General features: G+C 43.2%; 1 protein-coding gene across 9 annotated transcripts in view; it reads right to left on the bottom strand.

Moving 5' to 3' along the window:
- Positions 1 to 18,075, bottom strand: part of MYPN (myopalladin) — a 140,994-nt gene continuing 122,919 nt past the window's right edge. For 5 of the 9 annotated variants that reach the window (XM_055274457.2, XM_063637137.1, XM_055274456.2 and 2 more), the window contains 7 exons: positions 17,479 to 17,628; positions 16,460 to 16,542; positions 14,507 to 14,633; positions 12,421 to 12,628; positions 9,965 to 10,130; positions 5,089 to 5,222; positions 315 to 1,731 (listed from right to left, as the gene is read on the bottom strand). In XM_055274457.2, the coding sequence (XP_055130432.1) occupies positions 1,562 to 1,731; positions 5,089 to 5,222; positions 9,965 to 10,130; positions 12,421 to 12,628; positions 14,507 to 14,633; positions 16,460 to 16,542; positions 17,479 to 17,628 (1,038 nt within the window). In that variant the 3' untranslated portion in view covers positions 315 to 1,561. Of the gene's footprint in view, positions 1,732 to 5,088; positions 5,223 to 9,964; positions 10,131 to 12,420; positions 12,757 to 14,506; positions 14,634 to 16,459; positions 16,543 to 17,478; positions 17,629 to 18,075 lie in introns of those variants that run through there. The other 4 variants (XM_063637140.1, XM_055274459.1, XR_010120287.1 and 1 more) reach the window with 3 other exon arrangements.

Below are 18,075 nucleotides of genomic sequence, written 5' to 3'. Positions count from 1 at the left end.
TTTCTCGAGTGAATGAATTTATTTTTATGCTGGAAATCCTTGCTTTGAAGTGAAGACAGTTTCAAGCCTTTCTAAGCAGTTACTGTCTGTTCACACAAATACAATGCCAGCTGAGTGTGCTTGGCACAGACAGCACCAGAGATTTGAGCACAGGGAATTGATAACAGACACCTGCAATTCATTTCCCTGGACAGCCTAGAGCAAACTGTGCTGTGATGAGCATTCCCAGGGCAGTGTTTGGACTGGTGTGTGGGTGGCATATTCCTACAGAATATAAGATTAGGCTATATTATAATAGACATAGTAACAGAAGATTCATTCATCCAGCAAATATTTATTGAATATCTACTTTGTGCTAGGTACTCTTCTAGGTACTAGGGATATCACAGTGAACTTAAGTCTACAAATTCCTTAAGAGGCAGGGTTTGAATTGGTGATTAGAATAAAGATGCATATTCCCCTTTCCCCCAACTTTTCCACTTAGCAGAATATTCTCTACATGGAAAATGCAATTTGACCAATGATCTCAAAGCATTTCAAAGCTATTAAAGACCTCTCTTTCCAAAACCACTGCTCTGCTGGGGCAAGGGACAAAAACAACACTCTCCCATCATTTCCTCTCCTTGTTTGTATCTCTTCCTTCCTCCTACACTTTCAGACTTTTGGGGAAAGGGTAGGAGCACATGAGGTGTATTTTATGGGCAAATGATGACTCTTGCACATTTTGTAAGTGGTAGTTGAAGCTAGTAGTTTTTAAAGTGACCCCACAGAGGATTTCTTTCTGATTGGTTTATTAACAATCGTTTAGTTCTAGTGTCTAGGGATATGCAAAGTCAGAAAAAACCAGTCACCACCCAAAAGAAAATAGTGCAGACAAGCTGGTAAGGCCATGTTTTGGCCACAAAATAAGTGCACTGTGCAATATCAAGTGTTTCAGCAAGTTTTTGGAATCTCAAGCACATTTTGACACCTTATTATGTGGCTCAGTACACCCAGGATATGCAAATCAAAAGTGTTTGCCTGCATACGTGAGTTGTATGGCATGACCTCCTAATGCTAAGTGGAAGCTGATTTAGTGAGTTCACCAAAACTACTGCTATACATGTAATCGATGAAAGGTGATGGCGACCTCTCCACCTTTCTCCTTGGCTTTGTTTGGTGAGTTAGTCATATCCTAAGGTCACTACTGCCTAACTCCTCTCAGCCCAGGCATATGGCTCCTAATTGCTCCTAGTACGACCTAAACGTCCCTAACACAATAGGGAGCAGGGGAGCATGCTAGTTTTTTCCCAAAGCAGTGGATGGCAACTGTGTGACATCTTTGGTTCATCTGTATCATCTTCTCACATCTCTGCTGGAATCTTTAGAAGGCACAGCCCTACCTTTCTCCTTCAGCTGAGACTGCAAGAATCCCTAGCTGACTTATTCAAAGCACTCCTTGCCACAGGTCCAGCAGCGTGGGAACTTACTCAACTTCGGTTGCTTGGAAACCACCAAGTCTGGCTTGTTCTCATTCCCCCTCCACAGTCCGCTCTCTTACACAGCAGGCACTCAGACATTCTTAAAGTTCATCACTCTCCACTACACTCCGGGAAGAGCATGAGTACACCATCGTGCTTTCCATGGAGGAAAAGGCAGAAAATATGTCAAGTCCTTTACTGGTGAGAGATCCGTAGCGACTGCCACTGGGCCGGACAGACATGGGCGGTGGGATCTGATGGTGCCACTGAGCTGGAAAATGGACCAAATAATGTGTTATGATCAAAGGAATGCAGTCCAGCATGTACGCTGCAGAGGTGCATTCTGTCCTCACCCCGATGCTCCCTGCAGATTCTTGGTAAAGCATATAACTATACCTGGGTCTGAATTGCCTCATTTGTAGAAGAAAACAATAAAGCCTTCCCTGCCAGGAATAAGGAAACTGCGCTGGTGATGTCTTAAGCCCCTAATTCCAAAATCTGTGATTCTAATTCAGTAAGAGATTAGAATCCTACAAGTGAGAGATTAGAATTCCTCTAAGATGCGGCCAGGCACGGTGGCTCATGCCTGTAATCCCAGCACTTTGGGAGGCTGAGGCAGGCACATCACTTGAGCTCAGGAGTTCAAGACCAGGCTGGCCAACATGGTGAAACTCAGTTTCTACTAAATACAAAAATTAGCTGAGCATGGTGGCATACACCTGTAATCCCAGCTACTCAGGAAGCTGAGGCACGAGAATCACTTGAACCTAGGAGGCAGAGGTTGTGGTGAGCCAAGATCACGCCAAGGCATGCCACTTCACCTGGGCAACACAGCGAGACTCCATCTCAAAAAAAAAAAAAAATAGAATTCTATAAGATGGAAGAGTGGGTGACTAGGGTGATTTCTCAAGCTTATCCCCTTCCACTGTCCTACCATGAAGACCTGTTAGGGGCAGTGTACAGAGGGTTGTAGGCTCTCAGAGAGGGTACCTCAAAAGATAGAGACAAGAAAGCTGCAGAAATGAAAGCCAAACAGTGGGTTTGCCCCTCTGAGCAGTGCCTACCTCACACCCTAATTACCCTAATTAGTCATTACCTACCTACCCACCTCCCTAATCAGGTTCTATTGTTACAGCAAGAAGACTGAAAAGTAATTTAGGTACAATCAACCATGGTTCAGGGACAAAAGATAATTTATTAGAGTTTCTATGTTCAACAAGTGCTGCTGTTTTTAGCAGATATGACTTTAAGATTTGAACATGGCCTGAGTGAAATATCTGTCCAAACTTCATAGTCTCTGCTCTGGTTCCTGATTCAGAAATTACCAGGCAAACTTCTGATTAGGTTTCTGGGGACCTTGATGTGCAGAAGGGCGTTCCCTAGGTGGGGAACTCTCGTGCTCTGGGTCCTGGAAAGCTGTGCCCCTTTCTAGCATTCTGATTTAGAAATTGGTCCTTTGTAGATTTCATCATCTTGATTCAGTTTTTCAGTCTACATACCTCTGAGTGAATTCAGAAAAATCAAAATTTGGAGGACCAAACCTAGGGCGGTTTCACTAAAGAGCAGACACTCAGTAAGGCCTGCTCTTGCGCAGTCTCTCCTCCCAGCCCCTCCATCTCTTAGCCCTTCCCGGCTCTCTCTGACATCTTAACTGGACTACCACATTTTCTAGGATTAGGAAGTGAGAGAAGAGAGAGGGGAGCCCTACGTGTCCCTATTCCTCAGAAAGGCAGGAAGTGTGGTGGCGGGGAAGGGAACTGATTCCAGCCCAAGTCCTCCACGCCTCCTCCATCCTAGGTCCCTACTGAGGAAACAGCACTGCCTATTGTTGGTGCTATGGAAGCAGGACAGGAACGAAAGGGAGAGGAGAGCCAGGGCAAAGTGACCTGGAAACTCAGCCACTGGAGGGCAGGATTGGCACAAGAGTCATCTGTTTCAGGGCTTATTGGTGGGGAGTTTCTCAGTTGGAGACCTATTGCCTTCCAACTTGGTGAAGACTGGGAAATGGTTAAGGACTGAGCCTTGATTAAGGAACATATCACTACTGGCCTCTTTCTCCCCCGATTTTTCCAGGGAAAAGTACATTAGTGTCTGCTTCCTTTACAGTTTAATCTCTTCTCAAGTCCTAGGATGAGGGAAAATAACCAGAAAATTATGTATTTTCTCCAAAAACTAGACCTAGGGAAAATGGCAGGCTGAAGCCCCTCCTGTATGGTACTAAATAAAGGGAATACCTGCTATGCACCCATAAATAGCAGAGAGATCTATCAGGTAATAGACAGAAGTAGTCTTATTTATTATTTTGGCTAATCAGGTTAAGCCAGTTTTGAATGTGAGATTTTCTAATGAATTATGTTTTTTAAAAAAGGATTAAAAAAAAGAAACTCTCTTTTGGTTTAAGAGATATGTCTCTAAAAATACCAGTTAATGTCAAAAAGTGTAGGATTGAGTACACAAATACATAAATAAAAATTTATTTCTTAGATCCTTTTGACAATTGGAAGTGTGTTTCAAAGAAACAATGCAAAGGCCTAGATTTGCTTCCTAGCTGTAGTCATTAACCTCTCCGAGTCTTCCGCTAAATATATAGCACAGCCAATCAAGTGTGGGGGAGCTTCCCAGAAGACGTGCTCCAGCTCAGTCCAAAACGTTGAGTGGAAACTCTCAGGGAGGGTGGGGTGGGCTGTTCCAGGTGGTGGGACAGCCTGTACAATGTTGTTACTCTCATGTAATCTTCAGCGTTAAATAAAGGTAACTACAATTATAATAATCTCATGGGTCTGGGAGATTTAAAGGTATCACTTTGAATCCCGCCTTTGCACGAGAGAGGGGAGCCTATGTGTCATTCTACAAATGTCACTTGATATTATTATTATTAGGACAGCTCTCTATTATTAGAGAAGTCTGATTGGGGGATTGGAGCAATACACATTTTTTAAATGAATAAATGAAAGGAGTTTCAAAAATTCTGCCGGGGCATCACAGGCAGTGGGAAGTTCCAGTGGGTGGCCCGCGGCAGCAAGGAGATGGCAAGAAAACATTGGCTGTTCAGAGGCACAAGCACTTGCAAACTCTGGACTAGCTGTAATTCCTGGTATTAGAGGCCCTGTTTTGGAAGAAGGTGAAGCTCATAGTAAAATGTAAAAGTGTACAAACGCCCTGAGGTAACCAGGATGAGATGACTTTTAAAATCTATCTCTTAAGCACTAAAATATAATATAGTCTACCCAATTCATTTATGGAAACACATTCCATCTACATTTATCTATTCATTTATTTTGAGGCAGAGTCTTGCTCTGTTGCCCAGGCTGGAGTGCAGTGGTGCAATCTCGGGTCACTGCAACCTCTCTCTCCTGGGTTCAAGCAATTCTCCTGCCTCAGCTGCCCGAGTAGCTGGGATTACAGGCATGTGCCACCACGCCTGGCTAATTTTTGTATTTTTAGTAGAGGTGGAGTTTCATCACAGTGACGGCTGGTCTTGAACTCCTGACCTCAGGTGATCTGCCTGCCTTGGCCTCCCAAAGTGGATTACAGGCATGAGCCACCTTGCCCGACCCACTTACCTTTAAAAAAATATTTTTAAGCTGTCAGTTGCATACAGATGTTCAACTAACAGCAGTACACTTACCGTATATATCCAGCCTGGCAGTGCACGACACGATGCCGGCTTCGTTCTTGGCTGACAATGTGTACCATCCAGCGTCTGATTTCTTGGCTGGCTGAATGAGAAGGCAGGCATACCCTGTTGTGTCCTGGTGCATACTGGAGAAAAAGAGAGAATATACCTATATTTTATCCGGGGGCAGAAATGCCTTTGTCAAATTTAGGGTTCCAGGAAGAAGGGGGAACTCAGCTTAAGGCAGATATCAAGACAAATTTGAAGGTGGAAGACGACACAGAAGAGCAGCAGTGAGCTTAATCATGCTAGGAGGAGGGGGCAGCTGGGGCTGAGACCTGCTGTTGCCCTCCCCACTGCTGCAAGTCCACTGAAGTTGTGCTCCCCACCAGCAGAACCCCCGCTTTTCACAACCAAAGTTCAGAAAGATCTCTTTTCCAAACAAGATTGGACATTTCATCGATAACTTTGTTAGGACACTCTGGGATGAACAGGGAAAGCAGGACAAAATAGAGCCAGGGGGTGGATGGACTGGCAGCATAGACAGCACTTCCTAATGTAACCAGCTGGGCTCATGCTGCTTCCAGCTTCATGAGGTTTAGGAGCAAACCAGCCTGCTGTTTCCTTCTGTTTTTCTCCACATCCATAGTTTTTCACCTGGACTGCATATTGGAATTCCAGGCCACATCCCAGGTAATTATATCAGAATCAAAGGCTAGGATCCAAGCATTAGGATTTTTGGAAACTCCCCAGTGATTCCAATATGCACCCATGGATCAAAAACCATAGGGCCACATGTTCCCTACACCCCTTGTTGGCCTGGCCCTCTTATAGTTCCAAGCTCTCCTCTGGGGCTGCCACAGCTCATTTGCACAGTAGGGGCAACAGCAACAGCTTCCTGAGCTCAAAGGATGAGTAAGTGTTTACCTTTCATTGAAAGTTATTATGTCTAAGAATTTATAAAGTAATAAGAATAAACAAGAATAAATCAATTAATAACAAGTATAACAAGAATAAAGTAATAAAATATCCACCACAATTTCACTACACTAACACATTGGCTACATTCACCTTCTGATTAGTTAATTAATTAATCCATTCATTCTTTGATATATTTCTTTAGTAAACACTTATTGAACACTATGTTGGGGAAAATGCTAGGTGCTACTGCCCTGGGTGCTGAGGGTGTAAAGATGAACAGGACAAAAATTCCTTCTCTTTTTTATGACACACAGAGTCTTGCTCTGTTGCCCAGGCTGGAATGCAGTGGTGTGATCTTGGCTCACTGCACCCTCCCCCTCCCAGGTTCAAGAGACTCTTGTGCCTCAGCTTTCCAAGTAGCTGGGATTACAGATGCCCACCACCATGCCTGCCTATTTTTTTTTTTTTTTTTTTTTGGTAGAAATGGGGTTTCACCATGTTAGCTAGGCTGGTTGCGAATTCCTAACCTCAGGTGATCCACCTGTCTCGGCCTCCCAAAGTGCTGGGATTATGGGTGTGAGCCACCACACCTGGCCAAAGAAATTCCTTCTCTAGAAGGATCCCTAAGTTTAATGGAAAATAAATAAATAAAAGATAAATAAGTAGAAATAAAGATAAATAGAATGCAACAAATGCTAGAGTAATGCCGTGGGAAAGATGCCTGGGGAAGACAAGAGGGGAAAAGGTTATTCTGGGAAGCCGCAGGCATCAAGGAGGCATGAAGATACTGGATGTTCAGAAGCACCAGCATATGTGAGGTTAGGCTCACAGAAAAATGTAACACTGTATAAAGACCTGAGATGACTAAGATGAGATTACCTTAAAAATCTATTTCTCAAGCACTGAAATATAATGTAGCCAATTCAAGGATGGGAAAACTTCCCAGAAGATGTGCTTCAGCTCAGTCTCAAAGGTCGAGTGGAAACTCACAGGGAGGGGGGGATGTGGCTGTTCCAGGTGGTGGAACAGCCTGCACAAAGGCGTGGTGGTGTGAGAGGGAGCATGGCATATTCCTTACAGCTGGGGTTGGAGTGCACACGGGGTACTGGCAAGTGGGGGGACTGGGAAGAAGGCAGGGGAGAGGGTCACGTGCACCATGGTAAAGGGATGGGACCCTTCCTCTCAGATTGTGGGAAACTAATGATATATTTTAAGCAGGAGCTGATATAATCAGTTTGTATTCTTTTTTTTTTTTGAGACGGAGTCTCACTCTGTGGCCCAGGCTGGAGTGCAGTGGTGTGATCTCAGCTCAGTGCAACCTCCGCCTCCCAGGTTAAAGTGATTCTCCTGCCTCAGCCTCCCAAGTAGCTGAGATTACAGGCACATGCCACCATGTCTGGCTAATTTTTGTATTTTTAGTAGAGACGGGGTTTTGCCATGTTGGCCAGGCTGGTCTCCAACTCCTGACCAAAGGTGATCCACCTGCCTTGGCCTCCCAAAGTACTGGGATTACAGGCGTGAGCCACCGTGACCGGTCAGTTTGCGTTCTTAAATGATTATCCTTACAGTGGTGAGGAGGGGTATTGATAGGGCTTGAGCCTGGCCGCAGAGAGACATATTAGGGTGCCACTGCTGTAGTTTAGTGAGGTGAGGCAATAGCAGTGGAAATTCATGCATTTGTTTGTAATTCCTTCATCTTACATAATATGCTACTAGGTGAAAGGCATTGGGTGTTGTGAAGAGTCAGGACATATGAAAACAAAGAAGACGTGTTCTCTTCCCTCAAGATGCTCACAGCCTAGTTGTGGGAGAGAGAATGAAACCATTAGTACTAACAATTGTGACTATGTGCAACAGTTGCTGGTAGAAGAACATCAACTCAGTCCCGGACCAAGCCGGGGAGGAAGCAGGGGCGCTGCTCTTCCTTAGAGAGATGATGTTTGAGGTGAGTATTAAGGGATAACAGACATTAGGGAGGTGGGCTGCAGCCTGGAGGTAGAGAAGAAGGCGAAGAGAGTTCCCAAAGAAGGAGTGTCCTGAGCAGAGGCATATAGGTGAGAGAAGGCAGGGACATGAAAACCGTAAATACTTACAACACAGTTATAATCACAGTGATATACAGGCAGTTCCTGACTTAGGATGCTTGCATTCCGTATGCTCCTCAATTTATGATGGGGTTACATCCAGATAAGTCCATTGTAAGTTGAGCAACTGTATCTCTCTCTCTCTCTCTCTCTCTCTCTTTCTCTCTCTCTCTCTGTGTGTGTGTGCACCCGTGCACGTTTTAGGACCATTCAGATGTTCCTGGGTGTGTGGTTTTCAGAAGCTGATCACTATGACTTTAAAGTATCAAAATATCCTATTCTTTTTTTCTTTTGAGACTGGGTTTTTCTTGTCCTCAGGCTGGAGTACAATGGCATGAGCATGGCTCACTGCAGCCTTCAAATCCTGAGCTCAAGCAATCCTCCCTCCTCAGCCCTCTGAGTAGCTGGGACTACAAGTGTGTGCCACCATGCCTAGACAATTAATTTTTTTTTTAGAGATGGGGTCTTGCTATGTTGCCCAGGCTGGTCTTGAACTCCTGGTCTCAAGAGATCCTTCTGCCTTGGCCTCCCAAAGTGTTGGGATTACAGGCATGAGCCACTGTGCCTAGCCAGAATATCCTATGCTTACATTAAAATGACAGGCATCTTTTCACTAAAGGCAGGGGGAAGATGAATGGGCAGTGAGTGGACAGCGGTCTCTGAGTCTTAGGCTTTCCCCACGGCAGCATCTCAGTCACTCCTCCTCCCTCCTCTGCCATTGCCTTCCCCAAGAAGTGGTGACTAAACCGAGCTGGTCCTTGGAGTCCAGGACTGAGCAATCACCCAGTCCCAGCAGTCAGCCTTGACTGGGAATGAGCTTTCCAGACATTGATTTTGTTTTTGCCCAATAAAACCATATTTAAAATTGTAGACCCTCAGTTTACTTAGAGTATATAGTTTAATCTAGTTTAACATATTGCATTGTTAGATTGGAGTATTAACCCAAGACTATTCTCTGTTCTTGCTTAAGTTTTACTGGAGAAAAATACACACTCCCACACCCCCATAACCCCAACACACACAATACACACATGTATTTTAGATGACAAAATTCTTTAAAACCCAAGAGCTACAACATTCTCTGGGGCAATTTCAGTTTATTGTAGAGAAATAATTCTCAGTAGAAAGTTTTGTACAGAAGCTACCTTTACTTACTTGTCCCCTTGTGGTATAAAACCAAAATGGCAAAGAAATTGCCATTTCCCTAAGTTGGTTAGGGAAGATTAAGCAAGGTACCCAGTTTAAGAAACTGGATCCTTAAGCTTACTTTAAAAACAATCATTTAGTGATAGATGGAAAAGGAGTTTAACTGCCTTGATGTTTCATTTTGTTTAGCTTTTTTACTTCAAAGAGCTTTTCTGGGTCCTGATATAATTGAACACATGGGACAAAAAATTTGGAAAATCTTCCATAAATTCCATGTACTTTTTTTTTTCTCTTTTTTTGAGATGGAGTCTCACTCTGTTGCCCAGGCTGGAGTGCAGTGGCACAGTCTCGGCTCACTGCGAGTTCCGCCTCCCAGGTTCACGCCATTCTCCTGCCTCAGCCTCCCAAGTAGCTGGGACTACAGGCACCTGCCACCACATCTGGCTAATTTTTTGTATTTTTTAGTAAAGACAGAGTTTCACCATGTTAGCCAGGATGGTCTCGATCTCCTGACCTCGTGATCCACCCGCCTTGGCCTCCCAAAGTGCTGAGATTACAGGCATGAGCCACTGCCCCTGGCCAGGAATACATTCTTAATACACACAATAATATCGATGAAATGCAAATGCATTATTCTAAATGAAATAAGCCAGACTCAGATAGCAGCAGACTTATTTGGGTGGAACAACAAGCCCCACTGAGAGTGGGAGTCCCTCTGGATGTGGTGGCTGCTGTACCTGATCCTCTCTCTGGTGAAAGGGATGGTCTCATTGTCTTTCTTCCAGTAGAACACAGGTGGGGGCATGCCTATCACACGGCACTCCAGTCTCACGGGGTGGCCTTCGGGAACACCGCAGTTCTGTAGTTTCTCCAGGATCACAGGTGCTTTCTTCACCTCTTTGGCTGAGCAAGAGAAGGGTCATTCTTTTTCTTTTTCTGTTTTTTTTTTTTTTTTTTTTTTTTTTTTTTTTTTTTGGGACAGAGTCTTGCTCTGTCACCCAGGCTGGAGTGCGGTGGCAAGATCTCAGCTCACTGCAACCTCTGCCTGCACCCCTCCCCTGCCAGGTTCAGGTGATTCTCCTGCCTCAGTCTCCCGAGTAGCTGGGACTACAGGCATGCACCACCAAGCCTGGCTAATTTTTGTTATTTTAGGAGAGATGGGGTTTCGTCATGTTGGCCAGGCTGATCTCGAACTCCTGGCCTCAGGTGACCCACCCGCCTTGGCCTCCCAAAGTGCTGGGATTACAGGTGTGAGCCACTGCGCCTGGTGGAGAAGGGTCATTCTTATTTGAATAGTAAGTACTTTGAGGTTCATGCCTCACAGTCACCACAGTTCTGGAATTTAGCAGAGTGGGCATGCACCCACCTTACCTCCTGCTCAGAACACTCCTCATTTCTCTTAGTGAGGATTGCTGCCTTGATAAAAGCTTCATAAATGGTTTAAAAAACAAAAAGAAATGGGGCAACCATCTCTGCACATCCCATGAGAGGCAATACTTGAGGATCTGGGTGATACGCATGGGATGCAAATGCCAGAAATGGTGGAATTAAAGGAATTTCTTTTATATCTCAACAGTAGATTTTGAGAAACCATATATTCTACTTACTAAAACAGATTTTGGGGGGGAGGAGTTTTATTTTGTAGAAGACATAATAGTTTTTCCACAAAAATCTGACACCTGCAGAGTAATACTATTTAAAACACACAAACACACAAGACTGTGCTTCCCAAGGAGGCTTTTAGAGATTTGGCCAGGACAAATTTAGGTAAAGGTACCTCATGTCTTAAGGTTCCAAAGTCAATATTTTTTAGCAAAATAGTGAAATAAAGGTAAAAGCCTGAAATCAATATATTCTTGCAGAATGAGTTTTTCCTATTTTATTGGTGAGAAGAAATTAAAAGTGAGGGAAGGAAAAAGATATACAGGGGAAACTGCCACTAGCCTAGAGAGAGGATTAGCATGCTGAAGCCACCCTGATTTTCTTCTTCTTTTTTTTTTTTTTGAGATGGAGTCTTACTCTGTCACCCAGGCTGGAGTGCAGTGGTGCAATCTTGGCTGACTGCAACCTCCGCCTCCCGGGTTCAAGTGATTCTCCTGCCTCAGCCTCCCTAGTAGCTGGGATTACAGGTGTGTGCCACCACACCTGGCTAATTTTTGTATTTGTAGTAGAGATGGAGTTTTGCCCTGTTGGCCAGGCTGATCTTTAACTCCTAACCTCAGGTGATCCACCCGCCTCAGCCTCCCAAAATGTTGGGATTACAGGTGTAAACCACCACGCCCCACACCCCGATTTTCTTAAAGGGCCACACTGAGAGCAGGAGGAAGCCTAGCACCAGAATTCCTGCATTCTGAAATTTACTTCTGGTTGGACTACTGCTCTGCAGGGCTGGCACCTCCCAGATGACGATGTCTTGTTGTCCTTACGCATAGGCATTACAGTGTTTTGTTCACACCATCTAAGAATATAAAGTTTCATTTGTTTAGATATTGATTCAATATTTCTTGGGCACCTTCCATGTTCCAGGCACTGAGATACGCAGAAGAGAGAAAGAGGCACTGGAGATGCACAAGACGAGCCACAGTCTCTAACCTCAGGAGCTCAGCGTCTCTTCAGGGAGGCAAATAATTAACAGTTACACAGAAGGCCCTACCTGCTCTATGAATCTCTCCTTTTCTGAGTGCTATGGAAACACTTTATGGTCGTTAGGCTGGGAAGGGGTAGTTGTGCCTGGTGGATCCACTGTACCTGGCGGTGACATTTCAGTTAGGTCTTACAGAATGAGTAGGAGGTTGCCAGGCAGAAAAAGACACTCAGGTAGAGGGATCATTGGTGCAAAGGCATGAAAGCTTAGATGGAGGACAAAGAGCCTGGTATGCTCCAGGAATGATGGACTGCAGGGCAAATAACTGGAATTTAGTTATTGATTGATGATTGATTGATTGATTGATTGATGATTACAATGGCTCTCATTTATTTAATGGGTATTATACACATGGTGTCATATTATGATTTTAGATTACTGGCATGTTTTTGAAAGTGATGTGGGAAATACCACCCCTACCACAGTGAAGGAGAAATTGAGATTGGAGTTAGTAGGGCAAAGGATGAAGGAATTCTGGCAGAGGCTCTGCCTATTTGGGTAACGACTTTGGAGGAAGTTGTGTTTAGGGGTCCCAGCAGCAAACCTTACCTACTACAGAGAGCTCCAGACTAAAAGAATTCTGCCCGGTTTTGTTGGTAGCGATGCACGTATAGGTCCCTGCGTCGCGCTGAGTGAGCGGGTCAATGAGCAGAGAGTGGACTCCGGTCTCCCTGACCAGCATCTTGTGGGAGGCATCTGGTAGCACAGGTTGGCCATTGAGTAGCCACATCAGCTCCGGGGGTGGTAAACCACTTACCTAATAAACAACAGGACAGCTGAGGCAAATGACTGATGACAGGCACATTTATTTGATGGCTGAATTCTTTATCCTTGCTTGGCACCAAACAGACAGTGAGAGAAAACATGGAGTGATGAGAAACCTCTCTGTAGGGGCATCGAGAGAAAAGGAGGGTCTGAATAAATGGCTGCATGAATTTGAACTGTATGGTACTTTGATCACAGTTGAGGTCATGGTTAACCTATTTGATTATACTCTAGATTAGAATAAATAAGAATTAAAAAGTGAAATAGATAGATATAATAGGCCTGTAGCATCAATTTCAGAGATGATATACTGCTTACATACCTAATAGCCAAGAGAAAAGCCAGATTCTTTTTTCTTAAAAAAAACCAAAAAAACAAAAAAAACACAGGATACATGTGCAGAATGTGCAGGTTTTGCTACATAGGTATACGTGTACCACGGTGGTTTGCTGCACCTATTGACCTGTCCTCTAAGTTCCCTCCCCTCACCCCTACCACCCCCCCAACAGGGCATGGTATGCCCCCCTCTCTGTGTCCATGTGTTCTCAGTGTTCAGCTCCCACTTATGAGTGAGAACATGTGGTGTTTGGTTTTCTGTTCCTGTGTTAGTTTGCTGAGGATGATGAAAGGCCAGATATTAAACCAGAGTTCTCGAATCTTGCTGTGTATTACAATCATGTGGGAGGTGTTTAAAAATCCTGGTGCCCATTTACCACAAGTCAGAATCTCTGGGGATGGGACCCAGGCATGGGAATCTTTCAGAGTTTAGGGAGGGGGATGTAGCAATCAATCTGAGTATTATTTAGGCAGCCACAGAGAGAAGAACCACAGATAGAAGTGAACCCTTTATGAATGCTTAACTTCAAGTTTTGACTAATTTTCATCTAAGTCTTCCATAGCATTCTGCATCTATGGGCAGAAAGGGTGATGTAAGCTTCTCTTCATTCTGAGAGATATCCAAGCTGCTCAACTAAAGCCCGGTCAAAAAGTGAGAAAGCAGAATAGCTAAAGGTAATGGAGGTTGATTAGTATGAGAAACCAGCTTCTGTTCTCATACACTACCTTGGAGCCATATTTGCATGTCTATAAATTTTCAAAGGCCACACATCCAACAATTCACTTCAAGGATGTGAAAATCACACCATATGGCTTTATGGTAATAAAGGTTTTCCAGACACCATACGAAAAGACTTGTATCTAAATCTTCCATAGCATTCTAGAATTCTTAAAAGGCTTAGATGCAAATGTCTGAATTATAGTAGTCCTCCTTTTATCTAAAGTTTCAGTTACCCGAGGTCAACCACAGTCTGACAATATTAAATGAAAAATTTCAGAAATAAAGTTTCTAAGTTTTCAGTTGTGTTTTGTCCAGAGTACATGATGAAATCTCATGCCGTCTTAGTCCATCCTACCCAGGGTATGAATCACCCATTTGCCCACCGTGTTCACACTGTCTATGCTACCTGCCCATTAGATACTTAGTAGCTGTCTTGGTTATAAAAAATAGTATAGATAGGGCTCAGTACTACCTAAAGTTTCAGGCATTCACTGCGGAGCTTGGAACGCGTGCCCCTCAGATAAGGCGGAACTACTGTGTATCACCTCTTTGGTTGTCTTCTAAAAATGCAATTAACTTGATATAATAGCAATGTAATTTTTATTAATATATAAAGATTCAAAAATTTCATAAAATAATTTCGTCTGACTTTAAATACTCCAAATAAGCCTTATGATAAAAAAAGTGATCTGTTTCCCTTCCCCATCTCATCTTTCCTGAAAAAAAAAAAACCCACAAAACAAATACAAACAAAAATGAATGCAAATACAAAATATGAACAGATCTGGAAGCAGGCATGGGTGTGGAGTCTACCTTACAGTCCAGCCGACAGAGGCGCCCCTCGTGAGCTACCATATCCCCAGGAGCCTGCAGGAAATGTGGTCGGAAAAAGCGTTCCTGTAGGGGCTCTTTGTCTCTTTCTTGCACTCGGGATCTTCCCCTATAACAACAAGCATGTTCAGATATTAAACATAGAAATAAATTTACAAACTTATGATAATAGGCATTTAGGCATGGCTACAGGACCTAGAGAACAGATTTTTTTTTTTGAAGGGGGAAAGGGGAGGCTGGACCATAAACAATAAATAATGGTGTCGAGCTGATGTAAAACACAAAGTGGTAAGTATCTCATACACTGTGGGATTGTCTTGTGAGATCTGCAATCAAATAAATAGGCTTAGCTTCTTTCTGTCATTCTGGGTTAAGTGGGCTCAGCTCCCCTTGCTATAAGTTCGACCAGTTATTCAAAAGCCATCAAAATAAACAAATAGATCAGTATTCCATCTGAACCTCAAACGACAGCCAAAAGAGAAGTCCTGTTTACTACCCAGAGCAAGGCAGCTGCAATCCCTGTGTCTTTGAGTAATAAAATTTAACCTGGCTATAAATTATGGCAGACCATTAAAGATGACTATGAACTTAAATTGGATAAGACTGACCAACGGTAACAGCTGTTCTTAAAAAAGGGGGAGGAGGAGAAGGAGGAGGAGGAGGCAAAGGGAGAGGGGGCCAGGTGTGATGGCTCAAGCCTGTAATCCTAGCACTTTGGGAGGCTGAAGCAGGTTGATTGCTTGAGCTCAGGAGTTTGAAACCAGCCTGGGCAACATGGTGAAACCCGTCTCTACAAAAAAAATACAAAAATTCGCTGGGCATGGTGGCACACACCTGTGGTCCCAATTACTTGGAAGGCTGAGGTGGGAGGATCACTTGAGCCTGGAAGGTGGAGGTTGCAGTGAACTGAGATCGCACCACTGCATTCCAGCCTGGGTGACAGAGTGAGACCCCATCTCAAAAAGAAGAAGAAGAGGAGGAGGAGGAGAAGAAGAAGGTATAGTTGCAATGGTGGTGCAATAGTGTATCTGAAACATGGGTCACTATTTTTGTTCCTTTGGTAAGTCACATTTAATTCATCTGTGTCAGCAGCTATGGAATGCTTTGCTAAGACTTTGTGGCACCATAAGATTCAGGTGGAAAGCCAGGCTCTTTCTTCTTAGTGGTTAGTAAAATCAGAGAGGAAGAAAACCAGTTGTTGTATTGGAGACAACAACAAAAACATTCCATCAATATACATTCAATCATTAGAGGTTTCTGTTTTATGAAACAAAAGATGGTAACTTACTTCAACGGGTCTGATTTACATATTATGTGTGCAGATGCTACTGATGGTTACAAATTTTGAACCATTAAAAGCATGCCAGGTTGGGAGTGGTGGCTCATGCCCGTAATCTCAGCACTTTGGGAGGCCAAGGCAGGAGGATTGCTTGAGGCCAGGAGTGTGAGACAAATCTGGGCAACATAGTGAGACACCTGTCTCTATACACACACAGAAAAATTGAGCCAGCATGGTGGCATGCGTCTGTAGTCTCAGCTACTTGGGAGGCTGAGGTGGGAAGATGGCTTGAGCCCATGAATTTGAGGTTGCACTGAGCTGTGATCACACGACTGCACTCCAGCCTGGGCAACAAAGTGAGACCCTGTCTCTAAAAAATAAAAATCAAACTTAAAAAAAACCCGGAGACTAGTGCTTGTTAAACTTTACTATGCTTGTGAATCACCTGGGAATTCTGTTAAAATGCAGATTCTGAGTCAGTAGATCCGGAGTGGGGCCTGGGATTCTGCATTTCCAACCAACTCCCAGGTGATGCTGATGCTGCAAGTGGAGGACTACCTTTAATTAAGAATTTGTGGATCTAGTACTTTGGTGCTCATGACAGTGGGAAGGTGCTTGGGAAGGGCCTAGAGAAGGGGAATTCTTATTGTCTTTACCTGTGAGACTGACCAGCAGAAGTTAATCGACTGCGAATGGGCAAACTTTGTACCATCAAGTGGCCAGAACAGCTGATTCTCCCCTGACAAACAGAAAATGAATAAGATTAAAATAAGAAGAATCTTGCATTTTTTCAATTTACATAAAATTTTCTGGACCAGAATATTGTGAAATTTTGGCTATTATGAGTTTTTCTTTGGGGGAGAGGAATAAAAACAACAAAATATGATTTCTTAAATCATTGTCAATATTCCAGGGGGAGAGATTTTTAAGAGTATGGTAATGACTTTCATTTTTAAACTGAGATATGAACAGCACAAAGGTAAAAAGAAATTTGAATTCTTATGTACTTAACTTTATTTTCAGTCAAAATTTAGAAAGCATGGCCAAATATTTTCATACGTTCCTCAACAGAGATTCTTCAAAACTAACATTTCAATAGGAATGGATGTTATAGTTCTGTACTTCCTTTTCAAATAGTAATTGAAGATGTTTATTCTGCCACATCTTTTAGGGGAGTTTTAAGATTTGGCTTCATTCAGAAAAGGAAAGTGGATGATTATGGCTTTCCAAGTTTAAAAAACAAGACAATCCAAAAATGTGGACATTATGATTTGAGGGATATTCACAAACCTTTGCGAAGTAATTTGCCTATTCGCTAAAGAACAAAAATGACAGACCATTCTTGATAGAATGATTGATATAATGATTTATTGACTCTTCAAGAGAATCAGTGTGTTGAGAAACACAAGATTTAGTTCAAGAAGTCTGCAAGGTATACGTAGTGAAAAAATACTACTAATGTCTCTTGACAAAGGCTGAAGGATTGAGTGACCCGTCAGTGGCTAACTAGTCTTTTAAGTTGTGATGCTGTGCCCTAGTTACACAAAATCACAATGCTTCTCATTCATTTTCCTCAGCAATCCTTAGTAACTCGCACTTCTCAAGGTCTCATTCACAATGACATCAACCGCTCCTTCCTCAGAGTGCAGCACAGCGCAGAACCCTGCGTCTCCACCTGGGGGTTGGCTGCCATGATGGTGTAGTTGCCATCGTCATCACCGGTGGTGGATTCAATGTGCAGAGAACATGTCCCATCTCCTTCTCGCCTCATTTTGCAGTGCTCATTTCTCTTAGAAATCTGCTTTCCATCTTTGAACCAGTAAATCTGAAATGAAAAATTATCAAGATGTACACTATTTTGTTTATCTTTAGAGGTTAATGAGCTAGGGTCTGGGGTGAGGAAAGGGCCAACTGCCATCTTTTAAGTGACCATACTTTATGAAGCACTTGAAAAAAAGTTATAAAACATATTAAAAATGGCTGTATAATATGCCCCTCCACTTGTACCTATATAATACTATTTAATATTAAATATTATATTATTTAAGTCAAGAATGCAATATAATTTAGGACTAAGATGAAGCTTTTGACTATTTTTCTTGTATTCCATACTTAGTTTTAAAAGCCACCCTAAGGACTGGACATGTCTTCAGAAGCAAAATAATGAAAACCAGGATACTGGATATTTTCTCATTACCTTACTTACCAGCTCAAATCTCCTGCAGTTGCAGATCTCAGCACTTAGAATAAGTCACCTTGCTTGAAAGGTTAG

The sequence above is a fragment of the Symphalangus syndactylus genome, chromosome 4 (assembly GCF_028878055.3).
Source record: "Symphalangus syndactylus isolate Jambi chromosome 4, NHGRI_mSymSyn1-v2.1_pri, whole genome shotgun sequence".
NCBI lineage: Eukaryota > Metazoa > Chordata > Mammalia > Primates > Hylobatidae > Symphalangus > Symphalangus syndactylus.
The sequence above is the reverse complement of the archived record's forward strand: the minus strand, read 5'-3'. Positions and strand labels throughout refer to the sequence as shown.